The following is a 16,253-nucleotide window of genomic DNA, read 5'->3' as shown; positions in this document are numbered from 1 at the left end:
GAAACATATTTAATCATAATCATAATAACAAATAATCAAACATGTACCAATCATGCAAAACAATCATTAAATCATATTAATTATATCAATTGGCATAAACACAATTAAAGGAAAACACCTAGTTACCTTATTAAGCAAATAATCCTAAAGATCGTCTTCGACGATATAAACGTCTTCTCCAGGTGCAACTTCCACGCCTTTATTGAAATCATCCACGTGCCAAAGATAACAAATCTAATAAATATACTAACTATATATATATAAACTATAAAAACTATAAAACTATGCGAAAACATAAAACTTACGAAGAAGATAGATAAATCCAAGAAGTATGATCGATCTAAGCACGAAAGATGATGAAGGAAGGAGGAAGAGAGGAAGAACGACACGAAACCCTAGGAAGGGGCGCGCGGCACGAGGAGGAAGAGAGGAGAGAAATTAGGTTTAGGGTTTTGTGAGATTATGAGAAAAGAAAAGCAAGGGTTTGGTTTCCCCTTATATTTATAGAGAAGCTCATGGGTTTATTCTAGGTTTAGGCCCAAAATTCACCCATAACCACCAAAATTACGTGAGACCCAAGGGAGGAGCGGGTCTTCATCGTTTTTCGAGCCCAACGAGCCCAAAAGATAAAGACGGATATTTTCCCGGAAAATAAAATATGAAATATGGGAAAATAAAATTAAAGAATTATATTACGGAAATTAGGGGTGTTACAATCCAACCCCCTAAAAAGAAGTTTCGTCCTCGAAACTTGATAAGAGAACTACCTCACTCGAAAAGATGTGGATGCTTCTCTCGCATAGACACTTCGGTTTCCCAAGTCTCTTGTTCAAACTTCTGACTCCTCCACAGAACCCGATTCAAAGGTACAACCTTGTTTCTTAACCTCTTCTCCTGACCTTCCAAAATGCGAACAGGACGTTCCTCATAAGTCAGGTTAGGCTCAACCTCGATAACATCAGCCTGTAGAACATGAGAAGGATCACTGCGATAACGACGCAACAACGACACATGGAACACATCGTGAACCTTCGACAGATTCGGAGGTAAAGCCAACCTATAGGCTACCTCGCCAACTCTCTCGAGCACCTCATACGGTCCAATGTACTTAGGACTAAGCTTGCCCTTAAGTCCAAACCTCTTAACACCTTTCATCGGCGAAACCTTAAGAAAAACCTTATCGCCAACCTCAAACTCAATCGGCCTGCGCCACAAGTCTGCATACGTCTTCTGTCGATCCTGGGCTGCCTTAAGCTTCTCGCGGATCAACCTCACTTGCTCAATCGATTCTTGAACCAACTCTGGGCCAAGAATGACAGCCTCACTAGAATCATCCCAACACAAGGGACTACGACACTTCCTTCCATAAAGTGCCTCAAACGGAGCCATCTGGATACTCGCTTGGTAACTGTTGTTGTAGAAGAACTCCACAAGCGGTAAACTCTTCTCCCAACTAACTTGAAACTCCAACGCACAAGCTCGCAACATATCCTCGAGCGTCTGAATCGTACGCTCAGTCTGACCATCAGTTGCAGCATGAAAAGCCGTACTCATCTTAAGCTCACTACCCAAAGCCAACTGAAGCTTCTTCCAAAACTGCGAACAAAACCTCGGATCACGGTCATAGATGATATCCTTAGGAATCCCATGAAGACGAATGATCTGTCGTTGATAAGCATTCGCTAGTTCCTCGAGACTCCAAGTCTCCTTCATTGGAATGAAATGCGCGACCTTAGTCAAACGATCAACCACGACCCAAATCGCATTCATTCCTCTCGGCGACCTCGGTAAACCCATAACGAAGTCCATCGAAATCGAATCCCATTTCCATGTGGGAATCTCCAACGGTTGTAGTAGAACACCAGGTCTCTGATGTTCGAACTTAACCTTCTGACAAACCAAGCAACGGCTCACAAACTCGGCGATCTCTTTCTTCATACCCGGCCACTAAAACTTTAGCTTCAGATCCTTATACATCTTATCACCACCAGGATGAACCGAATAGGGAGTACTATGAGCCTCTTTGAGAATCTTACATTTTAAGACCTCACAGCTAGGCACACACCAACGACCATGGAATCGTAGACCATCATCAGGTCCAACGTCGAAGTTTTTGGCACGTCCTTCGCTTATAGCGACTCGAACTCCTTCTAAGTATTCATCCTCTCTTTGCTTAACTCGGATCTCATGAAGGATCTCGAGTTCAGCAACCATCGCACTCAAATCTAAAGTACCAGGAAGAACTACCTCAAGGCTCATCTTCTGGAACTCTCGACTCAAGTCGTCAGGTAACACCAACACAGATCTCATACCATGACACACCTTGCGACTCAACGCATCGGCAACCACGTTTGCCTTACCCTCATGATACTGCAGCTCAATCTTATAGTCGTTAAGCAACTCCAACCAACGTCTCTGCCTCATGTTAAGATCTCTCTGAGTGAAGATATACTTCAAGCTCTTATGATCCGTATAAAAGTTGCAAGAGACTCCATACAAGTAGTGTCGCCACAGCTTAAGTGCAAACACCACTGCTGCTAACTCAAGATCGTGAGTCGGATAGTTCGTCTCGTGAACTTTCAACTGTCGGGAAGCATAAGCCACAACCTTACCCTTCTGCATCAAGACACAACCCAACCCAACCCAAACTTTGACGCATCGCAGAAAACATCGAACTCAACACCATCTTCTGGTAGAGTCAACACAGGAGCGGTAGTCAACCTTTTCTTCAACTCCTGAAAGGCAGCTTCACAAGCCTCAGTCCAAATGTACTTGGATTCCTTCTTCATTAACTGAGTCATCGGTCTCGCGATCTTAGAGAAATCATGAACAAACCGACGATAGTACCCAGCTAAACCAAGGAAACTCCGAACCTCGTTCACATTCTTTGGACTTTCCCAATCGACCACGGCTCGAATCTTCGACGGATCAACCATAACGTATAGTATTAGTTTACTCAAATTATAATGTAAGACTGTCATATGGCACGATCAGGTAAAAAGTGACCACTTTACGGTAAAAAGTAACAATTTTAGGTTGAAAAATGATTTTTTTTTTATGAATAGGGTTATTTACCAAATAATAGGTCTTGGTATAGACGGGTGGGGCGAATAGACGGATAAAGATCTCTAATAAAATGGGTAGGGGGACAAGGTGGGGCACCCCCATGTGCTTCCCACTTTATGACAAATGAGTATTTTGTGAGAGAAAATGGTATCCGTCTATACGTATAGACGGTGGTGTCCGTCTATAATGAGAATTTGTGTTTACCAAATTACTTAGACACTTATGGTCGGTTTCAAACAATTTGTGGTCAATGGGTCCACGTCATCGCTTTTATTTTTTTCTCCAATTTTTAGGTAAAGTCGTTGAGGTTCCTAGCTGCGTGTATCCCTACCATTTTGTAGTACCTACTACAATATTTTTTTGTTGGCTTTGAAAGCCGCTAGAAAACATAGCGTTTTTGCATGTTAATGTCAAAAAGTAGCATTCTTAGTTGCTTACATCATGTTTGGAAAAATGTCATTTTGTGAAGTCGTTAGGGACCTTAGCGACTTTAACTTACAGTAGCTACCTAGTAAAGTTACAAGCCGCCAGGGACCTTAGTGGTTTTAACTAAAAACTGGAGAAAATAAATAAAAGCGATGACGTGGACCCGTTGGCCACAAATAGTTTGAAACCGACCCTAAATGTCTAATTAATTTGGTAAGTAACCCTATTTTATCCAAAAAAATCTTGAAAATGATAACTTTTTATTACTATAAAATGGCCACTTTTTAAAGTGATCAATATTTAACCTGAAATGGTTGCTATTTATTGAACTACGGTCGTACACAATCATTAATTCAAGTAATTAGTTTATAATTTTTTAATCGTGTTCCTGAATCACAATTCCTCATCAAACAAAAAAAAACAATTTATTATTATTATTATTTTTTTTTTTATTATTATTATTATGCGCGCAGCTTTCATTATAATAAAAATAAAAGGTTTACATGAAATTGGTGGGGAGCCGAGAGACAATCTGGGCTCCCACACCCTTAGCAATAGTAAAGCTAATACGAGTAAAAATGTAAGCGGCTACCCGAGCCCCGGAGATCCCGAGAAACCGAAATTTTCGGATCCGCTTGAGCAAGGCAACAAAGATCCGAACTCAACTCCCGAGTGAAGAGAAAGAGAAAGGTAGGAAACCATAACCCGCTACCGCGCACAAATCCCCATACTTAGCACACTTTCATTTGAGCAAAGAAGGCCGACAACCCGGCCCGGCACAAAATCTGCCAACCCAGTCTGAGTCAAAGGTGAAGAACCTGTCAGGTCGACGCACACATCACGCCCCCTGTCCCAAGAATAAAGCAATAAATCCGCAGGACGAAGAGAGCCACCATGCCCATCAACCAAACCGATATCAACCTCCTTCCCCGCAGAAATACCAGATCTATAGCAGATGTCGAAGAGAGTGTCCCGGACAAGTTTATGCCGATGTTTAACGCCCACAGTACCAGTACAAGAAACAGCGTGGTCCCCAAAAACATCCCCAACAAAAACCCGAGAGCAAGCAGGACAGGGCCTAGATACCGAGAATAACGGAACACCCAGACGATACCCCAGCACACTACGGTAAGTCCTCCCGTTTATTATTATTATTATTATTATTATTATTATTATTATTATTATTATTATTATTATTATTATTTCGGTGTTTAGGACTTAGTAAAAACGGATTTCCTAAACTAATTCATATCATAATCTTTTAAGGAAATTCTAGAGGAAAATTTCATTTCATATAATCGGGTCTATTTTTATCCGATATATTCCTAAAATATTCCTAAATGTTATGAATAATAGAGAGTTATAGAGAGAATATAGAGACCGGAAAGAATGTATTGCTTCATTCATAGGAAGGAGTATATATAGTATAAGAGTACATCGTAATATGGTAAGAGAATATCTCCTAAAGATATGGAAATATATGGACATCCATATAATATCTAAAGATATTTCGTAACACTCCCCCTTGGATGTCCATCATCGGAGAAAATGCCTCATTAAAACCTCTACTAGAAAAACCCTATGGGACAAAAATCTAATAAAGGAAAAAGAGTACAATAATCTCCGTAATACGCACTAGGTGTTGCCTCGTTAAAAACCTTGCCTGGAAAACCCTGTGGGACAAAACCATGGCTAAGGGAAAAAGAGTGCAACGCGTGTTTACTCCCCCTCATCAAAACATTGCTTGACATCCTTGAGACGACGTAACCGAAGTAGATTGATTAGCTTCTGAAATGTTTTTGCTTGGAAGTGCCTTGGTAAAATGTCCTTGATTAATCCTGCTTTAAGCTGAGCAATGCAAGCTGTATTGTCTTCACGTAAAATAGTTGGTGATTTATTTCTTTGAGGTAGATCGCATGGTGAATAACCATTCACGATTGGATCAACTCCGTGAATTGTCAATAACTCGCATCCGCAAAACCAGCTAACTATGTTCGCATTTAATAAAATAATATAAACCCATATTATACGTACCTTGAAAATACAAATGTAAATTCCAATGCCTTTGGGTGGGACAAGAACTATACCCTGTTAAAAGATTAATAGAAATAATATATCGGGTATAATTGTGCAACTAAATGAGCATTATATCTGACTATTTCACCATTTTATTTATTTTTCCGCACAAATACCCATTTTTAGCTCAGAGGCTTTACTCCACTACGTGTGCGTATTAATTACTTGCCTAAACACTTCCTGTTTAGGAATGATTTAAATTCTGCTTCAATAGCATCTTTTCATTTTTGGTCAATCAAATTTTATGTCTGCACTGATCAACAGACTTTGGTTCATGATCCTCATTTTTCTTTCATGCATGATATCAAGCGCTACATTAAATACTAAAACACCACTTATCGACGTCGATTTTATTTCGGTTCCATATTTGTCTTGACATGACATAATTTATCGAGATCTCTTCACAATCATTATTTTCAGCATTTTGAATCTCTTTTAGATTAATATCATTAGTCATGTCTCCAAGCTTTTCTAGGGGCTTTTCAAAAGCTATCTTATCCTCAATATTGCCATCATAAACTTTTGCTCCTTTTTGTATTCGAGGATTGTTTTTCTTTGGAACCAATTGGTCTACCACGCTTCATGCGTGCCTTAGACTCATTTGCAAGTAAAAGTCCTTCAGGGACATTAAATTTTGCTGGAGCATTTACAACTAGTATATGGGATTTTATCACGCCTTTTAGATCAGTGAAGGCATCTAACTGAGATAATGATAATTCATTCCAACTTATCTCTTTCACCAGTTGTTTATTTTCTCCCCCTAATGTTGGGAAGATTGACTCGTCAAAATGACTGTAAATAAATCTCATGTAGTAAATAACTCGTTGGCCTGATGCAAAATAATGCTACCTTATGTAAAATTATATGCCCCATGCTTAAATAGGTAATTTAGACCTTGTATTCTCGCAAACTCCAGGTTGCGAGTTATCAACAAAGAAATATGTGACCATTTAGTTGATTCATCAATTAAAACCATAAAATATCTAAATGGTCCACTGCGGATATATACCTTGTATCCTTTTCACAAATGTAAGGGATTCATTCCCATCTTTGTAAGTGATGGTCTAATAATTAACTTGCCTTCTCAACAAGTAACACATGAAAAATCACTAGTTTGAAGAATCTTCATTCTGGTTCTTCAATAAATGACCAAATTAATTTTCAATGATTTTTCGCATCATTAATGAGCCGGGATGGCTACATCGGTCATGCCAAACAATAAAGTTATTTTATCTGTAAACTTCAGGTTTACTAGTGCATGAAATTCAACTGCACAATACTCTTATCGTTCACGAGACATACATCTTCAGATGTAGCTCTCATAATCGTTATAAAATAAATTACATAAGATACATGGATAAAAAAAATAAACATAAACGTGTAATTAGATCGTCAAGACGCAAATATTATCAATATTAACACGTGTAATAAGTAACAATTGTTTGGTGTATGTACGTAATATTTTATATAGAAAAACATACAATAAGTCAGAAAGGGATAAAATAAGGAAAAAGGGTAGCCGTATATAATAAGGAAAAACCCAAATACGGAAGCCGTAAAATAAGGAAAAGTATGCACTTTGCGTGGGTGTGCGTCACTTACTTGGAAACTCAGATAATCATTCTTGCAGAGACAAGGGAATGGGGAGTTGGGGACAGCCAAGCCAAGACTATTATAAATTAAAGCGGAAGGGATACAACGATGGTGCAAAGTGCAAACAACTTATTCATAAAAGGAATTGAACTACATTAAAAAAAACTTAGAAACCGAGAAAAACATTCTCACATGATGCTATAAGAGTTTTTCACACCTCTGTTGCTATTCTTTAGTGAGATTGTAACTAAATTCGATATTCAATTATTATAAATAAAAATTATTGGTAATATCCATTAAATAAACTTAACACTCATACTTAATAATATCCGAAAACAAAATACGACTAGTAGCTAAATTGAATGAAAATAAATAACTTGATCATTAATACGAATAAAATTTAGTCCAATCTTTGGACACTTTCATCTCCAATCACAGGGCCAATTTCTCCACTAGTGTCATAATTTAAGAAATCTGAGTCGTCCAAATCCAAATATTCACCAGATTTGGGAGATAGATAATTATCACCATCGGCATAATTTGTCTCAAAATTGTCATGCTTATCAGTAAAATTCGCTTCTATATTCTTCCCTTTGTTATTTTTTTGAGACTGCTGGTAGAGATCCACAAGATGTTTAGGCGTACGACAGGTACGACCCCAATGACCTATACTACCACAACGGTGACATAAATTTTCAAGGCCTTTTTCATTTTTCTCATATGGACCATCCTTTTGGTGAGAATATGACTTTTTAAATTTTCCGCCTCGACCACCTTGATAATTTCCTCGCCCTCGTCCACGGCCACCACTTCTTGTGGGACTCGAATATTTATGATTATTATCATACCTTGTCGCATTCACTTCAGGGAATGGACCAGAAACTGTGGCATTTACTGCTGGCAATGGATCGGTACCAGTAGGACGGGACTGATAGTTTTTTAACAGGATTTCGCTATTTTGTTCAGCCACCAATAAGCATGAAACTAGTTCAGAGTATTTTTTAAAACCTCTCTGACGATATTGCTGCGACAGGAGCAATTGTGAACTATGAAAGGTCTGATATGTTTTTTCCAACATATCCGCATCAGATATCTTTTCTCCACACAAAGTTAAGCGTGAAGCGATTGTGCATGGTCGAGTTATACTCAATAACGGATTTGAAATCCTGTAACCTTAGGTGAATCCAGTCAAATTTTGCTTTAGGAAGAATTACTGTTTTAAGATGGTCATACCTTTCTTTCAGATTTTGCCATAAGATCAAAGGATCTTTCACTGTCAAATATTCATATTTGAGGCCCTCATGGAGGTGACGACGGAGCAAAATCATGGCCTGTGCCTTATTTTGTTCGGATGCTGTATTGCCCACTTTAATAGCATCACCAAGGGCATAAGACTTAAGATGCATCTCAAGATCTAACACCCATTCGAATAATTACTTTAAATATCCAAGGCCGCAAAATCAAGTTTGGTCAAATTCGACATGTTTAAACTATTAAGAAAATAAGATAAATTAGAACACAATTATAATCAGACATATACGAAAATAAAAATTACAATTGAAAATAATGATTGAGAAAAAAAAAAACAATAACAAATTAGATGCAGTGAATGGGTAACGTGCAAACATGTGTAAAAGAATGACTACACGTGGTTATTACATATGTAGATTTTTGGTTGACTTAACAGAGGAATAAGGCAAACATGTGACACGCAAATCAAAGTATTGTTTGTTTAGATTTTAGATTGTGTAATGAAATCATTACCTAATACCTGCCCTGCCGTCGGATGAGTAAAATTAGATTAGGGTTAGAGACTCGTGCTGATAACGTGTTATGAATAATAGAGAGTTATAGAGAGAATATAGAGACCGGAAAGAATGTATTGCTTCATTCATAGGAAGGAGTATATATAGTATAAGAGTACATCGTAATATGGTAAGAGAATATCTCCTAAAGATATGGAAATATATGGACATCCATATAATATCTAAAGATATTTCGTAACACTAAAATAATAATAATAAAAATAAAAATATAAAAAAAGGGCTAAAAGGGAAAAGAGGATATATGGAGTTTACCGTTAAGAAGTCAAGATTGAAGGAGCGCATCCAACGATCCAAAACATTGCACCAAAAAAAATTCGACCGTTGGGCCACCATCCTCTTCCATGTATATATATGCATCCAACATTGCCGCCTTCTTCTTCCATAACTCCTCTATTAATTTACTTAATTAATCTCAACAGTTAGAGAGAGAGAGAGAGTCCTTCTATTAATTTACTTCATCTCAACAGTTAGAGAGAGAAGAATTATTATCAAACATGGCAGCCAGAGTTTGTCAGGAACAACCCAGAGGTATATATTTGCGCACCCTTTTTCCATCTTTCGTATTCTTCAATCTCTTTGTTTCTTTCCTTGTGTAATTTTATTACTTCATCTACCAATTCTTTGTTTATTGCGATTTCGTCGAAGATTATTTTAGTAATCTTTTTCTGTGGACGGGTTTGATCAGTGGCGGAATTAAGGGGTTTAGTACCTTATTTTATCTAGTTTGTAGACTGCCATCCTGGAAATTTTCGCTCCCTAACTACAAATCTTGGTTCCGCTACTGTATTCTGATTATCTTTTTGTGAATATGAATTTGATGGTGTTGATTATTCGATTTTAATTTTTTACATTTAAGGAGAAATTTGTCAACTTGACAAATACAAGAATTTTACTCGGTTTCATTTTTCTAAAATCTTTGAATTGTGAATCTGTTTAGTGTTTATGATCTTTGATTTTATGTAATTTGTTTGGGATTTCTTTGTTTTTTTATCTTTGTGAATAATCAGAAAAGTTCTAATCTTGTGCTAATTTTTTTGTAATGAATGAAGATTGTGTTCCAATTTCAACTGAAATTTTCTTGGTAGATTTTATCTGGGTTTTCTGAATCATTATTGTATGTTTTGGAAGAATTTAATCGAAAAGTTGCGAAATTGTCGCGTAAATGTAGGCGGTGTTCCAAGTTCAACTGAAATTTCTTGGTAGATTTTATCTGGTTTTTCTGAATCATTATTGTAAGTTTTGGAATAATTTAATCGAAAAGTTGGGAAACTGTGGCGTAAATTTAGGCGGAGTTCAGCAGAAGAAAGGACAAGGAGAAAGACGAAGAACAGCTCTAGGAGATATAGGGAATGTAGTGACAGTTAGAGGAGGAGGTGGAGTCTGTAACGGGCCTGTGAAGCTGCAGGCGATTAATCGCCCTCTCACCCGGAGTTTCTGTGCTCAGCTGCTTGCCAATGCTGAGGCTAATGCTGATAAAAACAAGGTACATCATTAATTAACTTAGTTTCAATTTCAACCAAGAAAATGCAAGAATTAGCAAAATTTAATTGTGTGGTCATATGATGTGTGCAGAAACAAGGAGAGCAATTGGTGAATGTTCAGAATGTAGCTGCTGTAAGAAAACCAGCTGCAGTTCCTCAGAAAGTGCCAGAAAAGACGAAGAAGACCGAAAAAGCCCCTTCTGTAGTACATGAGAAAGTAGAGCAGAAACCAGCCAGTTTAACTTCTGTTCTCACGGCTCGAAGCAAGGAAGCCTGTGGATTGGCTAGAAAACCTGAGGAATTAGTGGTGAATATTGATGAGGGTAGCAAAGAAGATGAGTTGGCAGTAGTGGAGTATGTGGAGGATATCTATAAGTTTTACAAACTAGCTGAGGACGAAAGTCGGATTCGTGATTACATGTGTACACAGCCTGATATCAGTGAGAAAATGAGGTCAATCCTGGTAGACTGGTTGACTGAAGTTCACAGCAAGTTTGAACTTAGGCAGGAAACTCTGTATCTTACTGTAAACATCATCGATCGCTTCCTGTCCATGAAGGCGGTACCTAGGAAAGAGCTTCAGTTGGTGGGGATTGCGGCAATGCTTATTGCTTGCAAGTATGAAGAAATTTGGGCACCTGAGGTTAATGATTTTGTTCAGATATCAGACAATGCTTATGTAAGAGAGCAAGTGTTAGCGATGGAGAAAGTAATACTCGGGAATTTGGAGTGGTATTTGACAGTTCCTACACCTTACATGTTTCTCAGTAGATATGTGAAAGCTTCCGTTTCTGACGACTCTGAGGTACATTCTTGTGTAGATAGATGTGCGCTTTTTCGTAATCTTATTAAGAGAGTTTGTATTGAGAGCTGTTGCTGATTGCTTTGTTTTTTTTACTGTGTTGGATAAAACAGATGGAGAAGATGGTGTATTTCTTCGCAGAACTTGGGATTATGAATTATCGCACTGCAATCAATTACCCTCCATCGCTTTTAGCCGCTTCCAGCGTGTATGCTGCCCGACTCACCCTGAGCACCACTCCTTCCTGGACTGAAACACTAAAGCATTACACAGGCTACTCAAAAGACCAAGTAGGGGACTGTGCTGCATGGTTGGTGATCTTTCACACAATGGGTAACTTGGGTCCAGATCAAAGGCTCAAGGCGGTTTTCAAGAAGTACTCAAAACCAGAAGCGGGATCAGTTGCCCTTCGGCCTCCTGCCAAAGCCCTTCTTGATGAAATGTCTAAATTTCTTGGCATTCTTTCACACGACGGCTCCACATCACTGGCCAGTTTCAAGGCCAGTCTCGTGCAGGGTCTTAAAAACTACTCTAAACTAGAAGCGGGATCAGTTGCGGTTTGGCCTCCTGCCAAAGCCGTTATTGATCAAATGTGTAGATTACTACTCTAGTAGTCTAGTAGTCAAGACTTCATTGACATTATTCTCAGTTCAATGGAGATAGTAGTTTCAGTTGACATTGTATCATCATTCAAGTATTTGATTGATATATAGAGATTTAGTAGCATCTGCTTCATTTTGTGTTTCTTTTTTTTCGACAGCCTTACGAACCCTTCTGACAAGTAAAATATATGTAACCACTGTTCATGTCGAAGAATATTCTGAATGCTAAAATATAGGGATGCGGGGGTGGCGGAAGGGAGAGAGATGCAGTCAGCCAGTGTCATTCAGGGCATAGCGTGCGGTTGTGATATGAATTTGGGTAAGGATATATGTAACTAAATCGAGCATCATTGCTCCGGACACGAATCCAAGAGGAGTCTTTGTCTCACATGCTGCCTCAATGACCGAAATCTTGTATCAAGCCTCAACAAACCCCAACCCCCCAAAAAAGAAAGAAAAATATTCAAAGCTGAACAGCAACATCATGAAATCTTAAAGAGACGAAACAGCCTTATATTTTTCTGATTCTACAAGCGAAAAGATTTAGCACAGGAACAAATGAACAACAGGCATCAATCAAAGTGCTAAAAAGTTAGCACAGGAACAAATGAACAATGATGAAAGCTTTGGCGCTTGGACAACAGGCATCAATCAAAGTGCTAAAAACTGTTTCTTGTCGTTGCTTAGCTTGGAAGCTCAGCTGAGAGGTTTGGCACGAGTCGAAGGATCTTCGTTTGATTCGACATGTATCATGAAGAAATAGCCGAGACACCAAAGAAGAATATACTGGAAAGGCACCCACGAAAGACAAGCCAGGAGACTCATGATGCTTCCAACATACTGAGGATCTTTGACATATCCAAATGGAAATTCTGTCACCCAGGGAATGCTCTTTCCGAAACGTACACCGTAGTAAGTGCCAGATTCACCAAGCAACTGATACACCCTGTGATCAAAAACATCATTTGTTGACCTTAGACACCAACAACAACAACAACAACAACATCAGAGCTTTAATCCAAAATGATTTGAGGTCGGCTGACATGAATCATCCTTTAGAACCGTCTATGGGTGAACGCATACCTCAAAATGCGAACATATAGAAAAGAAAAAGTGAAAAACAAAAGGGGAGTAAACATATTTGTTGACCTTAGACGAAATGAAAAAAATAAACAGATTCAGTTAAATAAAATTCAGTGTGTGACAATTGTCTTTTATCCTCCATTTTGTCAGTAGCAGGTTGAAAACTACATTGCATGCATACAGACAGAAAAATGATCTTTATATACTGTTTTTTTTTTTTTTTAATAATTAATGCTGGATGCAAACCCCTAAGGAGCTGATTAGCAGCGTCGATAAGAGAAACCAAATACAAGTGAAAAGATCAAATAGAACAGAAAAACCAGGCCCTCAAACCATTAAAGCATATCATTCCTATATGGAGGCAAAAGACGTAGTCAACTATTCTTGTAAATTGGTTAAGACTTAAAAAAGACTTCTGGAGTTTAAGACCTTCTAAATGAATGGAGAATCACGATCTTAAATGCAAATGGAGAATCACGATCTTAAAAAGTAGAAGGCAGACCAAAATTAAGAGCCTCTTTTCCGAGCTCAACACATAAGTTCAAATGCAAATGGAAGATCAAAACAGTTGTAATTTGAAAGTTCATTTAGTGGTTGCACATTTGTAATCGACACAAGTATCTTATTTGCAGGGAACAACATGTAACTGAAATACAAAAGCATCTAAATTAAACAAAACAAGAGTTGTCATTAATCCGAAATCACTAATCATAAAAGCAAGCAAAAGTTTTCTTTCAGTAAACAATTAAATAAATAAAAATGAAAGTGATGAATCAATCAATGATGGAGGACTGAAGTCCGATAGCTACTATATCCTCTCAAAAGATCAAAGACAGGTACAGCAGAATTCCTGAAGAATATTTGACATAAGACTCAACCTATTGATAACGGAGCTATAGACTGTTTCTGTTATTAATGGAGCCAAAGACTAATTTTTTTTTTGTTCTGGATTATGATGGAATAAAGCAAAATGGATCACTAAGCCGGTTGCACTTATTTATACACATATTGTAAAGTAGCAGTAATTCAATCAACTCTCGACGCAATTTCCTTAATATGGTCATTCCAACACAGGCATCCTCAATTTTCCAAAGTTGTTCAATTATTGCTTCCACAATATTCTCAAACTTCAGTAGTAGAAAATCTCTAAAGTCTGCATGCCACCTCTATAAATATGGATGCGTGCACTTATTTGGCGACAAACCACTACTACGCCATGTCGCTCTCCATTTAATTAAGATACCATCAACACAAGGATTGCCTAACTGGATGAAAAAACTACAGTAAGGACCAAAGTTGGGATGTCAATGCTATTCAAATCTAAAGCATTGAACAACGATCATCTAATTGATGCAAAGATGTATCAAAAAGTGTTATACGGGTACCAACAACTGTTTTCCCTTATAACTAAAGTATACAGAAGATAAATTAAAAAAGCCTCGAAACTCCAAAATCTAGGATGATTTCTAATTATGCTCGGATATATCTGCTAAACTGAAGCATTTTACTCATCCTTAGGATTCCTGCAATTCTGCAAATATTATGCACTAGTCGCCATTTCTTAATCCTAAATCCATGTTCTATAACATGATGAAGACATGAGCATCTACCGGCCACCACGGTCCAACTCAGCTTAAAGCTCAATCCAATTACCTTCTATGAACAATTACTATATGGAGTAATACGTAGGTATGATGATGCAATAAAACAAGATTAGATTTCGCCAACATTAAAAATCTGCAAACTTTGTCTAAAAAGCAGAATGAAAACACAAAAATGATTTCCACTTCTTCACTCATCAGTGAAAGCAAGCTATATTATATTTGCAGTGACACAAACACAACCAACAGCATTTTTATAATACAAAACCAACTCCAAAGTACCCAACAAATGACACTGCAAAATGCCAATTGTTAAGTATACATCACTATCCATTTCCAGTTTCTTAAGCTTACATAGTCCATCAATTCATCGACCATCGCCAAACATCTTCATCAAGTAGATAAGCACTACATGAGTACATGACATATGTTTTATGACACCATCTCCCTCTCCCTTCATAAAAATAATACCAGAATATCGGTATATACCTTCTTCCACTATAATCTCAGCTCTTTTCAGTGTTACTTCTATTAGCCTAATAAAGTGTTCTACCAATGAAACAAATTAAAACATATTCTACTTTATTTTCTATTCCATTAGCTCACTTTGGAGGCATTGTTCCGGGTTATCTGCCATTCGTCTATTCGAGTTCATTGCACTTGCTCCTGAGCCCACTTGATACTTTAAGAAATCATATTTGAGCATCACATTGCACTTAGTATCATTTGAAACCTAGTGGTGGATCAAGGAAGGCTAGCAGAGGCCGGTCGCCCCCTAAACAATTGAAAATTTAATATATTTAGTTAATGTGGTGTGCCTAGCCTTGTGTCATTAGACATTCCTCCTAACGGTAAATCCTAGCTCCGCCACTCTAACTAACAAGACCCACAACAAAAAAAAACATGGGCAATCATGAAATTCCACAAACAATAACAACAACTATAATTAAAAGAATTAAATAAATAAAACAATATCAAACCTGAAGTTGAGGAATTGGCCAAGAATAAAAAGGGGCCAAAAGTAGAAAGGAGGAGGCCAAGAAAAAGAAGAAACAGAGAAAAGAGAAATAAATTGAATAAGTTTAAGAAAATGGGAGACAAAAGCCATGAATTTAGAAGGGTCATTTCCTTTACCACAAAGATCAACCCATTTTTGTGGGTTATTCCATAGGTAATAGTAAAATGGAAATGGCACTATTACTCCTAAACCTGCTAATATTCCCATTTTTATTCAAGTTTTTGATGCAATTTGTGTTGTGTTTTGACAGTTTGAGTGAGGTTTTTGCAAATCTTGGAAAATGGTAAGATGTAAACTTTTTTTTTTGTTCAATTGATTGTTGGTAATTTTTGCAGTAAAGAAATGTAGCTTGTGTGCTTCAATGATAGTCTTGGGCCATACTCAGTTTTTACCTGATTTTGAGGCCATCAGCCCAAGTTTAATTGGGCTTTTACTCGCTTTTACTCTTTTAGCCCAAGGTTGTCAACTTGTCATTGTGTAGGACGGTAGAACGGTAAGGAGTCGTTTGGTTAAAAACGTTGGAATGGATTCTAATAGTGTGGTTTCATTCTAAAAGCTACAAGCAAATATTATAATTGATTGAATTCATTTTAATTCAGTCCATAAACTTTAACCAGACACTGCTATAAGAATATGAGTGTGAATGAATGATATTGTCGAGATGAAAACAAACTAAATG

At 37.5% G+C, this 16,253-nt stretch overlaps 3 protein-coding genes across 3 annotated transcripts; 1 reads left to right on the top strand and 2 right to left on the bottom strand.

The window, feature by feature from the left end:
- Positions 1 to 7,561: 7,561 nt before the first annotated feature.
- LOC141613125 (uncharacterized) lies at positions 7,562 to 8,567 on the bottom strand. Its single transcript, XM_074431862.1, has 2 exons — positions 8,376 to 8,567; positions 7,562 to 8,185 (listed from the first exon to the last, which is right to left on the bottom strand). Exons 1-2 carry the CDS (start codon positions 8,565 to 8,567, stop codon positions 7,562 to 7,564), a joined length of 816 nt encoding a protein of 271 aa, XP_074287963.1.
- Positions 8,568 to 9,274: 707 nt separating this feature from the next.
- On the top strand, positions 9,275 to 12,014 carry LOC141611424 (G2/mitotic-specific cyclin S13-7-like). Its single transcript, XM_074429954.1, has 4 exons — positions 9,275 to 9,515; positions 10,274 to 10,470; positions 10,560 to 11,273; positions 11,384 to 12,014. Exons 1-4 carry the CDS (start codon positions 9,482 to 9,484, stop codon positions 11,879 to 11,881), a joined length of 1,443 nt encoding a protein of 480 aa, XP_074286055.1. The 5' UTR covers positions 9,275 to 9,481; the 3' UTR covers positions 11,882 to 12,014.
- Positions 12,015 to 12,333: 319 nt separating this feature from the next.
- On the bottom strand, positions 12,334 to 15,890 carry LOC141611425 (phosphatidyl-N-methylethanolamine N-methyltransferase). Its single transcript, XM_074429955.1, has 2 exons — positions 15,537 to 15,890; positions 12,334 to 12,818 (listed from the first exon to the last, which is right to left on the bottom strand). The coding sequence occupies exons 1-2, from the start codon at positions 15,779 to 15,781 to the stop codon at positions 12,569 to 12,571; spliced, it is 495 nt and encodes a 164-aa protein (XP_074286056.1). The 5' UTR covers positions 15,782 to 15,890; the 3' UTR covers positions 12,334 to 12,568.
- Between the last annotated feature and the right edge of the window lie 363 nt (positions 15,891 to 16,253).

The sequence above is a fragment of the Silene latifolia genome, chromosome 11 (genome assembly GCF_048544455.1).
Source record: "Silene latifolia isolate original U9 population chromosome 11, ASM4854445v1, whole genome shotgun sequence".
NCBI lineage: Eukaryota > Viridiplantae > Streptophyta > Magnoliopsida > Caryophyllales > Caryophyllaceae > Silene > Silene latifolia.
The sequence above is the reverse complement of the archived record's forward strand: the minus strand, read 5'-3'. Positions and strand labels throughout refer to the sequence as shown.